The 21847-nt window shown below is 37.6% G+C and overlaps 1 protein-coding gene across 9 annotated transcripts in view; it reads right to left on the reverse strand.

Annotated features, from left to right (window-relative positions):
* Positions 1 to 21847, reverse strand: part of nbeab (neurobeachin b) — a 219835-nt gene that overhangs the window by 80666 nt on the left and 117322 nt on the right. For all 9 annotated transcript variants that reach the window (XM_032590852.1, XM_032590851.1, XM_032590860.1 and 6 more), the window contains 5 exons: positions 21508 to 21569; positions 16082 to 16146; positions 13905 to 14013; positions 11437 to 11603; positions 847 to 971 (listed from right to left, as the gene is read on the reverse strand). In XM_032590852.1, the coding sequence (XP_032446743.1) occupies positions 847 to 971; positions 11437 to 11603; positions 13905 to 14013; positions 16082 to 16146; positions 21508 to 21569 (528 nt within the window). The remainder of the gene's footprint in view (positions 1 to 846; positions 972 to 11436; positions 11604 to 13904; positions 14014 to 16081; positions 16147 to 21507; positions 21570 to 21847) is intronic.

Here is a 21847-nt window from a genome sequence, read left to right on the forward strand (position 1 = left end):
ATATTATTGTTTATGCTTTATAGGTTTAACAGGTGTGTAAATATTTACAGGTAAATGACTTTAACGCATTACATTTTACCCCTCACATCTCTGGTGAATGCCTTAATTTGAAAATTCCTGTTATTTTTCCCAGTGCAAATCAGAAGGGCTAAGAATAGCTTTTTAAGACTATTCTCTATTCTTCTCTGCCGTTGTAGAGAAACCTGGTAACTTGGAAAATCCAAAAAACATTACAAAAATGAACAACAAATCAACATCAGGAGCAGAAGCTTTAATTACTGCGTGTATCTTAGAAATGGGACCACCTGCTTCTTCAACAGCTGCCAGGTGTTCATCTAGAGCGCATTATATTGAAGAAAAAGTCTAAGGTAACCATAAGACACACAGACTGAAGCAACTGTTGTCTTAAGTAGCTCAACGTATAAATAAAGAGAGGACACCATCAAGATTCAAAATCTCACAAGGTGTATAATAAAAGATAACTGTAGCCACTGTGTTTGGTGCTTCTAATAATTTTGCGATCAGCCCATTAAACTTAAACCCATTAAACATTTACCCTGCTGTTCGGTTACAGGCAGAAGGACTGGAGAATTTCATTTTGACAAGACAGCTTTATTGTGAAAGCCTGGGGTGTAAGGTTTTTACGCAGAAGTGACTCTAGGCGGTAGGCAAAACTAAACAATGAAAAGTTAGAATCAAGGAGAAAATGGTAACAAAAGACAGAGATTTTGTTTCATATTTGTTAGTTGTACTTTGCAACCACCTCAACTTGGAATCCTAAACTCCAGGACCAAAACATGGTATGCAGTTTGATTTATATTTCCCACAAATAAAAGAAGCACCTACCATATTCTTGTGAGGACTTGCACGCTATATCCAAGTGGGTGGAGCCAAATGGGTTTCGGACAAACCTCCTCCTCCGCCGCAGGTCATCTTCCCAGTAGTCGAGACGCCAGAAGTCATGCAGCTGACTACGAGAGAGACAAAAAGATGGGCAGATTAGACAGAGAGCACACTCCTCAATGATGACCTGATTACAGCAGCCACATTTAAAAAAAACATCTGGGGGAGAAAATCAAACCAGGTATGGTGGACTTTATTAGGGTGAATGCTGCCAAGCTCTCTAGAGGCCTAAGTAATGCTACCTCTGCAAAATCCAATAGCATAACAGCAGGGAGCACCAGCAAACCCGACATACATAAATCTTAGGCACCCCCATTTACAAATACAGCATCAAATTACAAGTATAAATGGCACAGCTTGGCTTCTTTTTTTACAATGTTTTTTAACAAGTCTTGTAAATCAAAGGTAGGAACCTCAATGCAGACAGCGTGGAGTTTAATGATCAGGGTCTTGGGGCGGTTGAAGCATGAGCCTATAAAACAAACCCTCCCCCCACTGCATATGTAGAGCCATGATTAAAATAATGTGCTGAAATATTCATTGAAATGATTCCCAGGGCCCTGGAGCAACCCAATTGAAAACTGCATTTTTATTCATTATTAATAACAGCGAATTAAAGCCATAAAGAAAAAAAAAGAAAACAGTTCCAGCATGTGGTAGCCATCTTTGTAAATGATTATTCCAACATAAGTGAGGACCTATGGATAATTTTATGGCTTGCAGCTAATGCAAACCATTAAGCATGGGGACAAGCATTAGGGTTTTAAGTACACAGCTTTCCAAATGTGTACTAGCTGATGCTGTTTTTAAGCCTGTGCACTTCGCAGAAAATATAGCTGTATTTTTCATCTATGATTTTCACTTAAATGTGAAGAGATTGGACACTATCATAATTATTTTGGTCAATCACATTAATAACTGCACATTCCAACACTGTAGTAGTTGGAATAAAATGGACAATATCTTTGTTTTACTCATCAAAATAAAGCACATCTTGTTATATACACATCTTGGAGCTAATGATTAGGGAACCCAAAGCTCAAAAACACCCTTGAATCAGGTCAAATATGTTTTTAAATTCAGGAGGTGATTTGTCAATGTGCGTCAGTTGCTGTAAGACCTTGGCAGGCAGCCTTGTATTTTGTTCGATTTTTGCCATATTTCTCAGCCGCACAGTTCTGAATCAGTCTAAACAGATTAAAGTGTTAGAGGGGATCACATCACAAAATAGACCCTCCTTGTTCCATGAATATAATATTCACCAGTGTAAGAAATCAAAAGACTCAGGAGAATTAGCTGAGTCCTGACAGCAACAAGGGCTCAGTTTCAGTTAAATATCAATCAAAAGTGGTTATGAGTAGTGAGTGTGTCCAAGCAACTGCGGATGTTGCATTCACAAAGTATCATGAGCTGGTATATGCAAAGTAACACTGAATGCCTTGAGCTTGTCCCCTGCCAATCTCCCTCAAAGCTTAACTGAGAAGAAGACAGATGTCAGTGGGTGGAAAGGAGACACCCACGTAAATGATATTGTAAATGCAAGATTACACAGTGTAAAAAATGTAAATCCACTGTAGGCAACTGGGTGATTATTGTGGAAGTAGAGAGAGCAGATGCCAGTGGGGGATAAATCCCTTCTTTGAAGATTTCCTTATTATAGTATTAACCATTATAAAATGCTTTCAAGTGGTTTGCTTGAGGTTGCTCATTATAGTTTAAGTCACAGTGCCTAAACACAAGTGTAAAACAAAAAACGTGCAAACGTTTAAATAAAAAACAGGACTTAAATATATTCCATAGCTTCAAGTAGATTTTTTGCAACAAGTAAGACCAGTGACATTCTAAATCCATGGTTTTCAAGCTGTTTCAATTGGTAATATATGTTAAATGAACTGTATGATCAATGGTCTGGACTGAACTTGTTTTGTAGTTGTGCTAATCCCATGAAGCTGTTTTACAATAAAAGTCAAATTTATATATCTGAACAAAACATTCACACATTCAGACATCAGTACACAGGAACACAGGGCAACTTTGCAATTCCTAGACAACTGCTTCACCATCACAGCCTCTCAGCACTTGTGGTAATTGGGTGGCCTATTCAGAAGAAGTTATTCATGTTGTTGATAGGTAAATACAAGTCAGTTCCTCTAGATTAATATCAACTGGAAAAAAGTAGATTGATTCCTCTGTGTTGAGGGTCAGCCTTTGACCCAAGTTGAGGACTTCAGATATCATAGGAATGATAGGATGAAGCTAACAATAAGAAAATTGGGCTTTCTTTGCAACAATGGAGGTGCTAACCTGGTCTGTTTTGTGGAGCAAAATTTTTGCCAAAGCATAACCCATCTAAATTCTTACTTGTACTTGTACATTGGACCCCGGCCTACTTGTCGTTCAATATTTGCTCATTGTTTTGAGGAAAATTTGCCTTTGACTGATTATTTTGTAGAGCATATCTGAAATAGTCAAAAGAAAATCCAACTCAGGAAGCTGAAACATGTAGGTGCAATGCAACCTGACAGGCTATTTTGAAGACTGCTTTCTACTTGCTTAGACTAATGGCAATGTAAACCTGGGTGATCATATGCCCCTAGTATCAGTATTTGAATTCTGCTAACTTTACTCTGGCAGCAGACCACCAATGCTAAGATCCATTGTACAATAAAGATTAATGTACACTTTAGGTAATAAAGAGTCTGTTAAATATAAAATTCCTGTTCATAATTATTAATGTAAAGATAATAGTCTGTTTTCTTTCTGCAGCAAATTGTCCACCCAATGAAATCCTTTCATCAGAGTTGGTTTGACATCCTTATTTCACACATCGAATGTGTCTGGCCTCGTGACAACCATAAAGAATGGCTTTGAGCAGACCCGCTAGAAACTGGCAAAATTTATTAGTCCCATCACCCATCAATCAGCCAAATGGATTTCAAACTGCATTTTAAAAGCTAATTTTCCAACACTGATAACCTACAGGAAACAGAGCACCATTATTTATGAAGGTTTTCAGACTTGCTAAGTGTAGCAGGATAAATGTGTAAGGGAACTATTGTCTTTTATCTATCCTCTTTTAAATGGATATTTAAAGCACAATTTTCCTCCAGCAGGCCTTGCTCAGGAGTGAGACGTGCCAGATCTAACACTCATCCAGCAGGGTTTTATTTACAATAGAAAAATAAACATAATTTTAATACTGTGATAGCAGTATGGTCAAAAGGATTTATACACTTTATTGCCAACTGTATAATATTGGTTGAAAAACCCCCAGAAAAATCAACTCTTAAGGCTCATATTGATTCCACATGAGGAGTTATAGTTTTAAGTGCTGCAGAACCTATTTAATTAAATTTAGTTTATTTATGTAGTGCCAATTCACAATTTCAATTCAGTCACACATACACTCCAATTGATCCTAGTTATCAAACAGTGCATTAAGGCTATAGTATGTAACTTTAAAAAATATATGTTTTTTTAGATGTTTGTTGAAATTGTCACTATGTCGTGGCAGTATGGTATGGGACAGATAATATGTGGATAAAAACGAGCTCCTCTGCCTTCTCCCATTACTCCCAGTGCTAATTCAAAACAGCCAATCAAAGGCAGGAGGAGGGTCTTAGTGCTGTCAATCACAATTTTGCTGTTCATCTTCCATCCTCCTCCTTTGCTGCACCTTCCTGATAGCAGACCCTGTCGTGAATGCTCAGGCTAGTTAGCATGGGCACCGATGACGGTGGATAAATGATTTAAATGTAATGGTAAGTTGTTCCTCCACCATTAACACACTGAGAAGCGAGTATACAAGGTTGATTGACCTCCTGGTTTGGATTGGTGGTTTTTTTTCCCACCATGTCTAAATGTCTACATGTATTGATTTGCAGCCATTTAATTGTGTGGATTCCTATTTTTATTATTACCAATTAAACAAGTGTACTTAATGAAGCAAACAGTAAATGGACGTCAGGCTAATAAGGGTCAGAAGCTGTAATAAGATTTGTGGATGAGAAAAATTCTGTATTGGGGCAAAAATTTTACTTTGCATCCATCTTACGCTATGTTAGCGATTTTGCTAACGCTTTCAAGCCAATTCAGCTTCTTAATGGTGGAGTCATTCCCAGTTAATGACGTCTTAGCTTTGGAGGATGGAAAAAAGATATGTCATCTTGTAAAAATTTAAACACTCAACATGTTTCTAAATCACCAACCAAATTTACTTTTGTTTCTTTTTAAATAAAGAGGACCAAATGACTTCATGACAAAAACACTGAAGGTGCTTATTAGTCATGGTTCCACTGCCAAGAAGCACCAAACAGAAGTGTCTGTGTGACAGACCTTATCCTCTGCATCCATACAGCCCAACTGGGTGTAAATAAGAGTTGCTTTGAAACAGCATTTTTATTAAGCAAGTGTATTTGAAATTGATTCAAATTTGTGTATTTAATAAGATTCAGGCTTAAGAAGTTTGAAGAGATTCCATTAAACTGTTAGAAAACTGATTGTACAGACATTATGTAGATCAGTTAGACTATGAAGATGTACCTGTTGTGTCTTGAGATTCAGACAATGTAAAAGCTATCGTGTAATTCATGTTTCTACGAAGGTTTAAAAATATGTTGAAATTCACAAATTTTCTTAAGTGGTTAAGCTATTAAAATGAAGTGATTCATTGTCAGAAATAACAAGTGATATGCACTAATTGTAGTGGATAAATTAATTTTACTAGTTGTTAATAGTGCACTTGCTTTTTAGTAATCCTTTGCTCAGGTGTAATAACAAAGATGAGCGAGTACACGCAAATGTATACTAAAATAAATACAAATCAGTAACTTGATCAGTTAGTGTCTAAAAAGGACACAAACAACATTTCTAGATTAATCGTTGCACCAGTATTTGTTATTTATTTTTGGTAACTGCTTATAGTTAACCGCATGTCTTTTAAGTCACTTAACCATAATGACTCACAAACAGACAGGGTTGGACTGAAGACGGATCATATTTTCATGGTTCAAGATTTCCTTTTTCATCCAATTTATTCTCTGAAGAGATTTATGTGGAGCGGTAAGGGGGAAGGTCAGGCACATACTGATTCAATAAAACACCATTATACTCTTTTTAAAATCCTGCACTGGTGACATGAGTCGGGGGTAATTATAATAAATACCAGTAATCAGTGACAATTCTATTCAAAGACGAAGCAACTGGTTTCTGTCGCACGGCCACACTGCTTAGAACACATCCGTTTTTAGTGACATTCTGAGGACAAATAGGCTTTTGTTTCATTTTAAGCTTTCCTAACAGTCTCTCATTGTGAGGTAGTGAACTTCAGGGGAATCTTTAGAAGGTACAAGTTCCACTGCCTCTTAAAACATTTCTCAAATACGGTTTAACAAATAAATTGGCTATTGCATATACATATTTACTGACAAATTTCTGTCTCGACAGTTTAGAAGAACTACCAGTCTCTGCGAAATAACTATTCTTAGAACCAATTCCGTGATATAATAAACATGGAAACCAGACGGAAGGAAAAAACGACAGTTTAATAGACCAGTGCATTATTTTATGCATTCTTAAATAACATTTCTCTATACTGCTGTGATAAAAAAAAGGCAACAAAAATGCAATTCATCAAAAGTGGTCACTGGCAACCATATGTTGATGAACTCATATCTTTCAAAGCGACTTATAAAGTAAAAAAATATATATATATAAAATAAAAGCAAAAAACCCCAATAAATTTCATGTGTCTTTGGGATTCCAAATCGTCAGTGGCTGTATGGTCACCATCATGATTTTATTATCGCAGATGGCTGCAAATGATACATAAGACTTTCATCCCTTTAATTTTGCTATTTCATATATTTATATCTCTCAACACCACTTCAGATAAAAGAACACCAAGATCCAAATGTTTCTGTTTTTGTTTCTTGACTCTTCTTTTGCAGATTAAGAGATAGAGTGAAGAATTTGCTCTAGGGAAAAAGACAAAAGGAAACACCACAGCGCCAACAAGATTAACTCGAGGTCATCAGGTTTAATGAAGACAGACATGCGAGGTTGAGCGAGGGATGAGGAACCACACTGTAATGTTAGAAAACTCCCCAGGATCACCAGCTTCCCTGAACCAATCTTTTACAGAAAATGTGGCACATTCGCGCAATGCCCAGCTCCATTTCAACACCCAATGAAATTGATGATTATGTGAATGGGCCCCTTTCCAGATATAATTAGCAGTGTACAAGGTTAAGTGTGGCCCAAGGGCAAAGAAAATGAATATATTGGGAAGCCAGAACAAAGGACCATCATGTTAAGATAAGGTTCTGTTAAAAAAGAACAAACATTTGTAATTGCAGGGTGGTTTTAAAGAAGATGCATATTTTTTAAGAAGTGATGGGTGAAGTAGTAGGTCAAACAGAAACAGTTCAGCAATATATTTAACTTTGCTATACCCATAGCAGTTTCTGCAAATATAATATTAATTTTTGCTTTGAATGAGAGATTTTCAATTACATTTCAGAGAGGTTTGTTTATACTAACTTTTCTTTGGGAAAACATGACAACAAAAAGTCATGTTTTGTTTTAAATATTAATCCATACTTGTATGGAATATTATTATTTTTTGGTTATGGGCAACCTTTCTTTTAGTCTCTTGGTAAAGCTGTGGCACAGCTGTCTTAGTGAAAAAATAAGGCTCACTTATTCATCATCCAAGGCAAAGAAGTTGTGGTTGTGGGACATATGTATTCTATAGAAGTGTGTAAAGCTGCGCATTTTGATATCGAGCCAAGACTAAGTAAATACAGGACCTGTATCAAAAATACCAATACGTTTTATTTAAGATGGATATATCATTAAATTTCTTGCCTTTAGGTGTTTTGTGGTGTGTTCGTTTGAAACATTTTGCTCAAACCTAAGACATAAGTTGGATGAAGTTTAAAGGTGTTTGCAAAATACTTTAAGATACTAACATGATTTCTGTTATTTTTTTCCTAGACAAAGCAAAAAACAAAAAAAATCCTCATTTGAAAGCAAATTAAAGCAAAAATAATTTTTGATTTAGAGTTGGAAAAACTACATCAAAATGATTTTGCTTCAATTTGCTTTCAAATGAGGATTCTTTTGCTTTGTTTGTTTAAGAAAAATGCCCACAATGGGTCCAGGTCCAGATGTGAGAAAACATTATACATCCCACTTGTCTAGATGTTGTTACTGCTATCATTTTTATCACCAAGTTAAAGTTTGTTTATCTTGTTAGACTCAACCGGAGACCATGACCTTTGTTTTCTGCCCCAAAAGGGACATCAGACCTAAAGCCCTCAGAGGCTTTAAAGCCCTCTAAAGGTCCCCACCCCCCACGCAGTAGGACACTTCAGTTCTATTAGAATTGATAACCCTTTCAGGCAAGACCAAATACTCTGGGCACATAGTGAGTAAAGAGGTTCATTCCATCACAAAGTTATTATCCACGGGCAGATTGTTACCATTCATCACGTGCAAGAGATGAAACTCGCTGTTAGTCAAGGGAAACGGCTGTTTCACTGCCTTGCCACAGATCAATATGTGCTGCCATTTTCCTTTCTCCTTTGCTACAAAAAAGTAATTATACAGAAGAAATGTTGACAATCAATAGACTAGTCAGGTAGGGTTAAGGGCTGCCATGGAGGGTAGCAGAGGCTCCTCTGTCAGCTGTCAGTGATTCTCAGGTGGGACGGAAGAGGTTTGTTTGTTTCAGGTGTGTATAAAATTTATCTAGTGTGTTGGAAAAGTACTTGAGAATGCCAGGAAATATGTACTCTATCAAATAAAGTTGCAATTCAATCGACTCTCTTTTATTTTTACAGGGACAGGATTTATAGTAATGCGACTTTAATGTCCTCTGTTGAAAAAGAGGCGGACATTAGCCTTCAGTGTATTCATCAGTCTTGCCTTGACATCTACTTTCACTTCGGATAAGTCTGAACTTTATAATCTGCCGCAAGGGTTCAAAGGTCAACAGCAGAGGGTACCAGGGGGCAGAGGAAATCACTCTCTTGCTGGGAAAAATTCTGACATCCAATTTTCAACTTGATTTATCAGTGTAAAGCTAAAATTGATAGTGTGTCATTACTGAGCAGAGAGCTGTCTTGGAGAGATGTATCAAAGTCTCCTCATTTTGATTTAGCACAGTGGATCAATACAACCCTATACTGTTTCAATTTGAGGAGTATTGATTTTTCTATGCTGGCTCTATACAAGGGAACATTCATCATCAGGCAAACATATAGTATGATCAAACAGGCCACCGTAGGGTCTGATCTGCCTTTTCTTCAGTCTAATCGCATGACTGTGGCAGCTGTTTTCAAGGCTTGTACAGATTATTACCTCGTAGCTGCCTGTTGTCGTTTATGCTGCAGCACACTTTCCTAATGGTGTTTGGAGCAATAAGAACGGCACAAAATAAAGTGTCTCACAGAGAGGCAACCTGCAAATGTCTGTAGAAAAAGACGAAACAGATTAATCTAATTCTTATCCATCTAATGAGATCAGCTGCAAACACACACTGGTGGATAAGCAACATAAACAAGTCACAAGTTTCATTCGGTTGCCGTCCTAAGAATAATTTAATTTGTGATATTCTGTGCTAATGATAAATATTCTTTGGCATATCTCCAGACAGGATTTAGCAATAAAAAGGTAAAACAGTTTCTGTGTATGAGGATGAAAACATAACCAAGTAAAGGTTCTACACACACACCCGCACGCGCCCCCGCGCACACACACCCCGTCAGCCATTCACACAGCCTGGGGGCTTTATATTTTACAAGGGCAGCATAAATGGGAAAGTTAATGTAGCAGTGAATAAGAATAAGCTGCTGAACTGCAACACTGCCTTGAGCTTGTGAGCATATTGCATCATTTTTCTTCACCAGCAGGTTACCATTAAATTTGAATTTGTTGGAAGTTTTGTTGTATCATTTACAATGCACCCACGCTCAATAACCTTTTGTTTCAATGCAAATGCTATGCCTCTGGGTGGGGGCTCCATAAATATTTGAACATGAGCCCCAAATTCAACCCAGCACATTTTTATGGGTTGCTAAGGTTTAGTCAGATTTAGAAAAAAAAAAAAAGCACTTAGACACTGCAAAAATTTTACTCTCAAATTGTTAGCATAACAATAAATGTAATTTTGTCTACATTATTCCTTTGGCACCATTTTTAAATAATTTGTAATATTTGAACGCTCTCCTAAATACTCAAATGCTAGCAAACTAGTATAAACAATGCCAGTGTATAGCATTTGAATATGAATAAAAAAATCTACCTATGACATCCAAGACAAAATGACACTGTAAAGCTACTTGGATACAGTAAACTTGATTTAAGGTAGAAAAAACAATGCAGGGTATCTGCAATGCATCTTCAAACTGAATAATAAAATCAAAGTTCCTGCTTCAGCAAAGTGTTAAAGTGCCATCCCTTTCCTTTTTGCTACTATTGTTCTGGTGCTAGCACAAAGAACAGAAACACATAAGCATGTATGTATAGCTGAAAATCTCAATCACACAACTGTGAGCTGAGCTTCAACGTTAACCAACTAAAACATGTCAGCTATTGCATGGAAACTTGTCAGAAAGTGACACAAAAAGTCAGCTTGTAATCAACATTCGACAGGTTTTAGCTTTATCTATGTGTCTGAATGGTCAGAACAGAAAAATCTGTCAGTGAACACATGAAACAGATTACATAGACAACAACATTCTACGGTGTAGACTTATCATTTAAAAAAGAGTTAGACAATGATAATAGAAGATGCTAAAAAGTGTCTACCATAAGATCATTTAATTTTTGCTCTATGCCATCTCTGACACACACAGCGTGACGTTGTGTTGTTCATCTGAAAATTAATAACCACTTACAATGTTCATCAGTTTTTCAGTGCTGTTCATATGTTTTATTTTAAGGTTTTTGCAGATAAACTAGGATCAGCCAAATAGCCAAAATCTTCTGATCAGTGCACCCCTAATATATCTGACCATTTCAACAGGATTAATTATACAATCTTTGGCTAAGTGGATAAGATCAATCTTAAAGTTTCGATTATAATTAGATTTTTTCACCACTGAATTATATGCAGGAAAAACACAGAGGTAAGTTTCAGAGCAGAAGAGCCACTTGTTATTTTATCAGGGTTCGTATGGGGAAGTCCTGCTGCTTCCACCAGGTGATATGCTTTGTTTTGTAAAATGTCAACGAAAACCTGGACAATGGTACAAAAAAGAAACCCCAACCCCCCAAACTGCTTCCACCCATGTATGTAGGATGACTAGCCAATCAACTGTCCCCTGGGAATTAGGCCACTCCACACTGTAATTGCGTTTGCTGACCCAACTGCTAACCCTATCAAGTCCTGGGAAAATGATATTAACTGGTGCTCCCATCAATCGACTGAAGATCACGGTAAGCAAGAAACTTTTGATGTTCCTGAAGATCGGACCTAACATCGCACATCAATGGCAGATGTTTAAGACTTAACTTGTAAAAACTTACCTCTGGCATGGTATACCCCAGGCCCCATGCTTGTTGGTGAGGATGTTGACAATCTTCTGCTTCAGTTGATTGGCTGTGACATGATCTCTATGCTTAGCAGCACTTATCAGGTGGTCACACATCTTCTCTTCTTCTTTCCTGTCTGCAGCATACTGTGCACAGCTGGACTAATGTACATAAAGAACAAAAGAACAGTGTTAACCTTGTTTGCACGGTGTCTTTTCCCAAAAAGCCATGCCTGACATTGAACTAACACCATTCAAAAAGGTTCCATTTGAATAAAGTCAGAATAATATATTTCCCCTAATAGAGAATTTGTCACGATGAGGAATGTTATGGCTTCATTCACCACACTTGAGTGCATAAAGATATTAGCGGACAGTTGAGAGATGTATTTCTGCTCCCTTAGAGGAGTGTTATAAATCAAAGAGAGCACATGGAGGTAGTTCATTCCCAAACTGCAGACAGATGAGGTTCCCTGCTAGGTAGCTATGGATGCTGCTGTTAGAGAAAAAATGTTAATAGTCCCACAAAATATGGTACATTGCCATTTACAAAACTACATTGACAATATGAAAAGTTGAATGGCTTGCTGTACAGGAATCGTGCAAAATATAGAAATAGAACCATTTTCTAAAGCAAGAATGCTATTAAAATACTACTTAAATAATAAAAAAAATAAATATAAAATAAATTGGTATATTAGTGTAAAATAATTTTCCTGATTTAGGGGCAATAGAAGGGTTCCAGGTGGTTGAAAGTAAACTAGAACAGCTCTTGTCTTTCCTTCTAAAATAAGATTGTCTTACTCTTCCACCCTGAGGGGACTCTTGCTAATATTCACAATCTAATTTGCTAACAGAAGCTGGAAGTTAATTGAATTTCCTGCTTTAAATTTGAATTCTGTCAGACACTATACTTCAACATATTCCTCATAAAGCAAATAACTCAATCGCTGCCTGTCACCCTGCATTACCACGTGACTCTGTGACAAATATCAAACATTATTTATCACTTTAAAGCATATGACGCTTCTCCTTGACACCAGCTTAATTGTAAAAATGTCTTATCTGTAACCTGAATCTTCAATCATGGAGAGTGGGTAATAAAGTAATGTCAGCGCCAGATGAAAAGTGTAAGCTGTCTAGAGTTGGCAGACAGGACGGATAGGGCCAGGTACACTTCTTCCCTCCTCCCCCGTTCCCTTGACACCGCATATCTAGTCGTCTCTTCCAGTTTATCTAGCGGGTCAAGGATCCTCAAGAACTGTATATCAAAAAAGCTGCTTGTGGCTGGCTGCTTTTCTAAGATAAGAAACATGTCATCGCTCACATGTACACGTCGTTAACAGAGGTGAATGAAGTGTTTGAGTTGAGGTTTGAAGAGATGCAAAAATACTTACATTCTGATGTCTTGCAAAGTATTCACACCTACATTCACAACTTTCACAGCTTTTGTCACTTTAAAACTTTAATGCTTTTTATTGGGACATTTATGCTTCAAAATGTGAAGTGGGAAGAGAACAGTGCATGATTTTGATGATTTTGTACCAATAAAGTACAGAAAAATAATTTATTCGGTTGTGTTTACTCGGATACTCTAAATGTGTAACCCAGTGCAACCAATTGCCTTTGGATATACTTAAAATTGTATTTCCTGTCCTACAAGCTCATCCTGAACAAACCCTGGCCCAGCTTTATTTTAGCTGGGCCTGGAAAGCTGGTCAGTTTGGTGAGGAGGCTAAATTTAGGACAATCTTGAACAAAAATTACGGACTGAGGATGTAAACCGCACAGCAGGACGAGGCTAAAGACAAATCCATGAGAAATTTTGATGTATATTTGGAAAAAAATACCCCTATTAAAATAACTCTTCCTTTTCATCTCATAAAATCCCAATAAATACATCAAAGTTTGTGGTTGTAACGTGGCAAAGTGTGGGAAAAATTAAAAGGGAATGAACATTTTTATAAGGCTCTGTAAATAAATTCCGTTTTTTGTAGTGTTACTATCCAACTTAGAAACTTTTGTCATATTGTGTTTAATCGAAGCTTACATTTATATTACATTTCAAATGTAATTTGAGGAAAATGGTTGAATAAACTCTTAATAGTAATCCCTGGAGTTAGCTGGTCACCAGTAATAAAATATTCTTGCTTGGATATTGCTTGGCTAACGCTATAAAAATTGTAACAGTGAAGAGTCAATCCTACAAAGAACACTATTATTGAGATTGTAAAGTTGAATAGCTGTTTTACAGTAATGGAATTTGTTAAGTGCCCATCAGAAAGTGCTCAAAATAAAATTGTACTTTCACAGCAAAAAAAAAAAAAAAAAAAAAATCTAATAATTTGAAGTAGATGTAGTTTAGAAAAGAACCATTAATAACAAAAGTCATATTTTGGTACAATTACATGAAAATCATTGATGATGTTGGCATTTAACCTGAGGTGGAATAAAAGTTGATACCTCAAACTCTGCATGTTTGTGGACGTCCTCAGCTCGCTGTCTGTTCAGGATGAATTCAGCCTCGTTGGCAACGCGAACAATGTGGTCCTTCATGGCATGGCACAGCAACCTTTAACATTGCACAGCAACAGACACTTTTTACAAATGCAATTTATGAGGAAATGTGAGAAATATAGTCAAATGGAACACTCTTGTGTGAAATTCAAACTCACTATTATTACAGCTGTTCTGTAAAGGCATCAGTAGTTTGTTAGAGAACATTAGTAAATAAACTGCATCACGAAGACCAAGAAACACATATTTCAAGTCAAAGCTGAAATATACCAAGATATGACTATCCACCTAAACTGGCAGGCAGAGCAAAGAGAGCATTAACTAGAGAAATAAGAAGTCCCATATACAGTTTGCTACAAGTCATGCAAATAATACATAAAATCTGACACAAGTTTTGAGACCAAAAGTGACTTCAAAATTAATCTGAAGATTGTTGTAATGTCAAAGGACAATGAAGGGGTGAGAATATAGCTGCCAAACACTGTAAGTAATTGGCCTCTTTTGTCTGGTTGTACTGCAACAATGAAAGTCAGTGATTGAGCCTTCTGTACCATTAACAAAAAAAAGTCACCACTGAATCCTGTTCTGCACAGTTTGATCTTTTGAAAGAAAAAAAGACAACGATATTCAGAGAACCCGCCTAGTGCCTGCAAAGCTGAGAAAGCTAATCTAGACGTCCTCGGGTAACAGCTTTTAACATTTAAATTGTACCATCTAAAAAAAAACTTCAACAAATAAATTCACTGCAGATATGTTGGAAGATTATAACCTATTTCACACACCATTGGGCGAGTTTTATTTTAATTAAAACAGATCTTGTTCTTCTCTAGAGCCTCATACAGATTTTACTATTGCCTTCTGTCCCCAAAGAGAGTCATTAATCTGGAGACTACAGTCATCAGCTGCTCTCGCCTCTTTAACTGTTGACAAGCACTCATTAACAGACAGGAGTTCACAGTTCAAAGAGAGACGCTGACAACGTGAAGCTTTGTTTCGAAACCAAGAATAGATGAGAAAGTGAGTTGACAAGTTCCAGTTGGAGATGGAAAATAGATATCAGTTATCTACCAGGTATTTTTGCTACATGCACATAAAGAACAATAAAAAAGCAGAACACAAAAAAAACCCTGAAAAAAGCTGAACGTGAAGATTTCACAACTAACGTTTCTGTTTGTTCGTAGCTTTGAAAAGGTATAGGTGCTTTTTATTGTTAATGTTTGTATTGATTTGTCAATGGGTGGAATGCATTTCAGATCCCTGCATCTTATAAAAGATGACATAAATGGATTAAGGTACTGATATTTTTCTGTTACTATAAAACCTCCCGCAAAAAACTGCTGAAAAAGTTCCAGATCTGACTTTTTCAAATTGACATATTTGAAAAAGATCAAATGAGATTATAAAATAACAATCTAACCCACCTATTGAAGGCATCTTTTCAGGGCAGCTGCCTTTTTAAAAAGAAAAAAAAAATCATCTACTTGCATAATGTGTCTTTGTAAATACAGCAGTAACAACATCGGTGTCAGCCACGCCTTGTAAAGCAAACAGATTTACCAGCCGGTTCCTGTAGATCTGTCTAGTTAAGCAGGTTAGGTGGACACAGTCTAGTGTAAGACTGGAAAATTATGCGTCTGTCAGCAGCACCCTGGACAGCGCCGTGTGGCCCCACCAACTGAACTTCTTTGTTCTAGGGCCAGCAGGGGACAGAGAGAAACCTGCTTGGACCGAGCCTAGAGCCTGGGCATGCAGGAGGACGGGCCAGATGGGTCAACAGATGGACAAGGAGGCTGAGCTGCCCCTGATCTGCTCAGGAAAACTCTGAGTCTGGCCACACCCAAACACGGAAAGAGAGGAGGAAGAAGAAATGAACAAATAGAGGTAGACAACACAAGAGATGCTCTGCAGTGTTGTTATTCGTAATTCAAGTAAAAAAGCTTATTTGCCTTTAGTCTTCACTAAGACATCAGAGATTTAGGGCTAAGCTCCACTGCTCCACTTAGCTTAACAACCTCTTTATGTCTGCCAAGAAGAAACGATAAACTGTACATTTTGATAATACATGTCAACATAAAACCTGCTGCTGCTGGGCTTTGTTATTTTGAAATGAATGGTTGAATTACCTTCCTTCATTTATTAGCTCAATGAAAGCGAGGCCAGCATTCTTCTGAATGGAGTTCTGCCACTCCTGAAAAAAAAAGAGATAGTCATTCAAACCAGCATAATTGCATAATTACAATAAAGTAAAAGTCTATTATAAAGTCAAATCCTATAATGTTAAAGTAGATGATGAGGTACTATTTTGATCCACTATGTAACTAAATCTTTTCTTTTTTTTAAATGCATATTTCAAGTGTAATTTCGATTACATCCCATAGCTTGAAATTCAAGTGGGTAAGGAAAGCATTTAGTTGATATATCCTTCGAGGAAAAAAAAGTGATTTCTATAAAAAGCTGAAATTCTGCACCACATGTGAGGCAACGTTTTCTTCCTCTGTGAAAAGATCTGTAAACACAGGAGAGATGTAATTGTGGGATGAAATTGTATCCTCTCGCTTAAATACAGCCATTTCCTTCGTCCCTTACAGTGACAGATTACTGAGCAGGCTCAGTGAGCCCTGAAGTGTGCTCCTGGAACGGATCCGAGCCGCGGCCCGGCTGGAGTGCCAGCACTTGCCGTCTCACAACAGGCTCTGGAAATGATTAAAAAGCAGTTTGAGAGTGTGCCTTTCACTGTGGGAAACTCAGCTTTCCTGTAACCTTTCTGAGGTGCAAATGAAAGAGAAAACAGAGAAGGCCGCGGTTCACGAAAAGGGAGGGGGCAGGCAGAAAATAAAAAGAAAATCCTTGAGTTCCCAAAGGCTTTGAGCAAATACATAATTCAAGAGTATCTAAAGATAAGATTCTCTATTCATGCTCAGCAACACAGAGTAATTTAATCGCCATAAACACAATACAATGAATATTTTTCCCCCTAGCAATTTTTTGTGCTTTGCTACTTTGTCATGCTTAAATATTTAAGATAATCAAAATACCTATTTACTATATTAGTATAACAAGAGTTGATGGAAAATGCAGTTTTCAAACGATTTCATGATCATGCAACAGGACCTCAATCTGATTAAGTCCAGAGTTCGACTAGACCACTTCTAACTAACTTTTATTTTGCTTTCTTTGAGCCATTAGGAAGTAAACCTGCTGGTGTGTTGACCTGTCACATAACTCATGTGTGTTTGAGCTTAAAGTTGTAAACTGATGGCTGACTGTCCTTCAGCACTTTGTGGTAGAGATCAAAAATCACCCTTGCATTACTACAGTAATGTGTGGGTGATGATGAGATCATGAGTAAAAGTAGTACCAAACCATCCCAATACCACTAAGATTTGTAACTGTTGGTATTTTGTTAATTTTCTGATACGCTGTTAGTTTTTCTCCAGATATAACAGGACTAACATCTTCCAAAAATTCTGCTTTGTTTTTCGCCTGAGAAGTCTCCCATGGATGCCAGTTTTGCTGTTTTTTCCTATTTTTGAATAATGAATTCTGACCTTTACAGAGTAAAGTGAAGCTTGTAGTTTCTCCCACTGTTATTCTGGGTTCTATTATGTCTTACTAGACTCATAGTCAATGCCCTCTTGAGGTAGTTTTGCCAGGACAGAAATTTCAGGAAAGGTTCTCCAGTCTCCAGACTTACTGTGTTTCACTAAAGACCCAAAAATGGCTCAGTAACCCTTTCCAGACTGACAGATGTTGCTGAATTAGTTTCTCATCTGTTCTTAAATTCCTTCACATCAGGGCATGAGGTGCTGCCTTTTGGGATCTTTTAGTCTAATTAATTCTGTTAGACTAGTTAAAATTATGCAACTTCCTGATTCCACAGGTCTGGTAGTAATTATGGGATGTAATGAGATGAAATTCAATTCAGATTTCCAAAAAATGTAGTTTAGAAAAGGTGATTCATGATTTAAAAACAAGTGATTACAGAGTCACGCTTTTGCCCTTAGTGAATGAAATCACTTGAAAACTACTTTTTCTATTGATCTATGTCTAAAATTAATATTGGTGTGCAGTTCTAACCTATGTAAGTGTGGCAGAAGAACAAATCATGTTCTTCTGTAAGTGGAGCAATTATTCGCAGATCTAAAATATAACAGATGCAAAACAGTGACAAACTCTTTACTCTGTCTGTACCCGGTTAGCAGCCTTCCTTGTGTATATCAGAATAAGTGACACTGACATTATTATGTATGGGCAAATGCTTTTGTGAACAGTTGTCATGACTGACACATTCTGGTTCATGCAAGACTACACAGTCTGACCCCATGATGCTTTAAGTCAGCGATATGGTGCTGACAAACTGCTGAGCATCTGGGCTCCAAATGTTCTCCATGACCTCCTTTCTTCACATACAGTATCTGCCTAGAAGTAGGCTGTTGTTGATTTAGACAGGGATCATGTATGCCCAGACGTCCAAGGTTTCCCTCTCACCGCGCTCACGTGACAAAAATAAATACGGAAATCGAGGCAGATGTGACATTCGGGGAGATGCCAGGAAAGTGGCAGCAGGTCAGTGGAGGTAAAGGCGTGAGCGAGTCAAATTTGCTATCTTGTCTAAGGAATGCATGTTGACAGCTGAGATAGCACTTCAGAGACTTTCTACTTCTTTTTTTTCCTCTCTTTACAAGAGAGAAAAACTCGCAATAGAGGCTGTCTTTGATTGCAGATTTTTTTAAAAAGTCGTCTGGTGCCCATTTGAAGTGAATCAGGGCTGACATGCTCCCCCTTAAAAGAAAAAGACGCGGCCCTTGCAGAGCCTGACCAGAATGCGGCAACTCTAATTAAACTTACTCTACAAAGAATATTTAAATCAGAAAATATACTAACAGTAAAAAACTGCCAGCAATAAAGAACAATCGTAGTCTGCCTTTACTAGGATATATTTTGCCATTCTTTGGTCTAAGCTTTGAGAAAAAACAAAATCGCCTAAAATCCCTAAACTCCCATCCCAGTAAACAGCTTTTAGGTCTTTAGAAGAATCACTCTCCTCCCACTTTCATCTTCCTGAAATTCAGCAGGGCTTTAAGTATTTGTGGTGTTTCAATCCAACCTGTCAGTATGTGGGAGCCTTTGCTTTTATCTGCTCAGCTTTGCTCTGTTATAGTCTCCACATCTGGGGGCCTTCCATCAGTAAATCTCTGTGGCTCCACTCTAGAACCCCCTAAACCCCTGTACATGTTTAAGCTGTTACAAAAAACAGAGCTGCTTGACCTTTTCATTCAGCTGCCCAGGTTGAGGAGAGACACACCGTGTCTGCAGACGAGGCCAGCCACACCATGATTGCCATGATTAGTATGCATAAATAAGAAAAGGCAGATCATTAGCACTAATTTATTCATAAAACTGACAGTCCACAAAACAGAGAAGGACTAAAGGTCAGCTAAATGCCCTCCTGGCTGTCCTAAAACATTAAAGCTGAAATATGTAAGGAATGTGTCAAAGCTGGCATGTCGAGGAGGTGTCAGCCAACGCTCAGCCTGCATCAGAAAAACCTGCTGCGCTGTTTAAAAATCACCTGAGATGCTCCCAAAGATATTAATTAGGAGCCTTTTCCAAAGTCCTTTTGAGTCAATACATGCCATCTGACCATGAAAAGTGCTAAAATTATTATGAAATTTTGTGCATCTGGTAAATGTTTGAAAGTAAAATACTTTTTACTCTATCTAAAGCTGTAATCAAGTATTAATACAAATATTTGTTCAAGTCTGTTTAGTTTCTTACACATGAGGTGTCTAAATGTGAGAAAAGGGTTATCTGGTGCTTTCACTGATTTTCATAGCCTTTTATGGTCTTTGTCAGATTGCCTTTTTTTGTGTAGGTCATCCAAGTCACTCATGCAGGACTTCTGGAAAATGTTTTTGCCCAAAGTAAAAATATTCTGATTGCTCCCCCTACCTGTGAAAAGACCTTTGTGAAGAACAAAGGCCAGTCAAGTCAAGCTAATTCTCTTTTCTGAATTTTTATCTGACTTTTAGAAATTTTGAATATTTTTTCCTCATTTAACCTAATTTTAATCTTTGTGGCATTAGGTTAGTTTTTTAACAAATTTAAGTCATTTTATTTCCTTCTCTTGTTTTGTTTCATGCATTTGTTGAGTTAACCTTTTTGACTATATATTTTTTCCTCTTTGTGATCTTAACTGTACCACTTATTAGGATTTTATGTGCTTCTTAATTTTTATGTATATCTCTAGTATCCCTGCGTCATTACCACAGCTGTATTTACTCAGTGCAACATGGACTCTGTTTCTCCACATGCCAAGCCCTCTTCTGTTTCACTTTTTGTGCTAATTTTCTTGTTTGAGACTGAGTAAATATTACTTGCAACATACATAATCACAAGCTGATAAACTGGAGTCAATGTCTTGCCAAATCAAACTTCAAAATGTAGAAAAGCAGTGTGTTTAACCAGCTAGCTTTCCCCTGAGCCACAGCTTAAAGAAGCAGAAAAAATTGCCATTACAGCATTATTATTTTTCAATCATATTAGTTGCTAAGATAAGTAGATTGATTATGAACAGAGCAGAGTTAGGAGGTAATACCTCATCTCTAGTTGAAAGGCTGTAGACACCCAGCTATATAGTCCAGTTTCAAGGTCTCATGGTCTGATCAATATCTCAGCCTGGGTTTCATCCCCAGAGCCCCTAATGGCAGGAACCTCTGGAGCCTCAGTAATGCTATCTGTTTAAAAGGGGGGATGGACTCAGGCCCTTAACAGCATGCTGACGCTTTCATCTGCAATAAATCCTAGAGCTGGAAAGACAGCTCACCATAGATACTTCGCAGACCAAGAAACATCACAAAAAGTAGCCCTTCAAAAACTATCACAAGAGCAACAATATTTCAGTTCTGGCTGCCCCATCTAAGCACTTTTTTTTTTTTTCCCGGAAAGCTCCTGAATAATGACCTCCATATAACATAGGTTGAGCTCCCTGCTGCACAGCGCTTTGGATTTTGGATGCCACGGAGAGAGCACAGTGGCGATCTACCTCCTCCAGTCTCAGGCCCTGAAGTCTGGATCCACAGAGAGGCACCAAGTAATGGCTTCCTTATGGGCTCCTGATGCAAGACTGATGGGCTGACAAAAGGTATGTTAAATATCTCCTGTTGTAACTGCTACATCAGGGCTCTGACCTTCTCTAAAACATGGGCTTAACAAGGGATTCAGAGGGTCAGCTCAGAGGTGATCAGTCACTTGCAGGGACATGAGGTGGGGCTCATTTTCTTAAAGGAAGGTTTGGGATTAGTGCTCCCGGGTGTAGCGAGAAAGTCATTGGGCTGTCAGGAAGCTGTATGTCTCTGATTGGCTTGGGCAGTTTGCTTGGAGAAAGCGAGCTAAAATGATATGCACAGGACAGGTTAAGCTCCAAGATAAATAAGACAACTTGCACTCCAAGGGAAAGGAAAAAGAAAAAAAGAAAGACTTTCAAGGGGTGATGGAGGAATATATATATATATATATATATATTTATTTATTTATTTATTTTTTTTACCTGAGAACAAAGAAGCATGACGAGCTCCACTACTGAGGTGCTTGACTTCATACATACGAGACCTATCAAGACAGCAGATGAAAAGAATAGATATGAATCAGTAGGTAGACGTGTTTCAAACAGACAATCTTTAAGGATCAATATTTACTGCATTAGTTAAGACAGAAGATCGTGTCTTAAAGATAAACAATGCAGCGCAGACATTAAAATTTCACCTGGATTCACCACTGGATCTGGCTTCAAACTCTTAGCTGTGTTTCCAATTTGCTATTAAACTATTTAAGCAACATCTGTAACAGATAAGCATTCTTCACACAACCACATCTACATTTACACATTC

Source organism: Xiphophorus hellerii, chromosome 18, assembly GCF_003331165.1.
Source record: "Xiphophorus hellerii strain 12219 chromosome 18, Xiphophorus_hellerii-4.1, whole genome shotgun sequence".
Taxonomy (NCBI): Eukaryota; Metazoa; Chordata; class Actinopteri; order Cyprinodontiformes; family Poeciliidae; genus Xiphophorus; species Xiphophorus hellerii.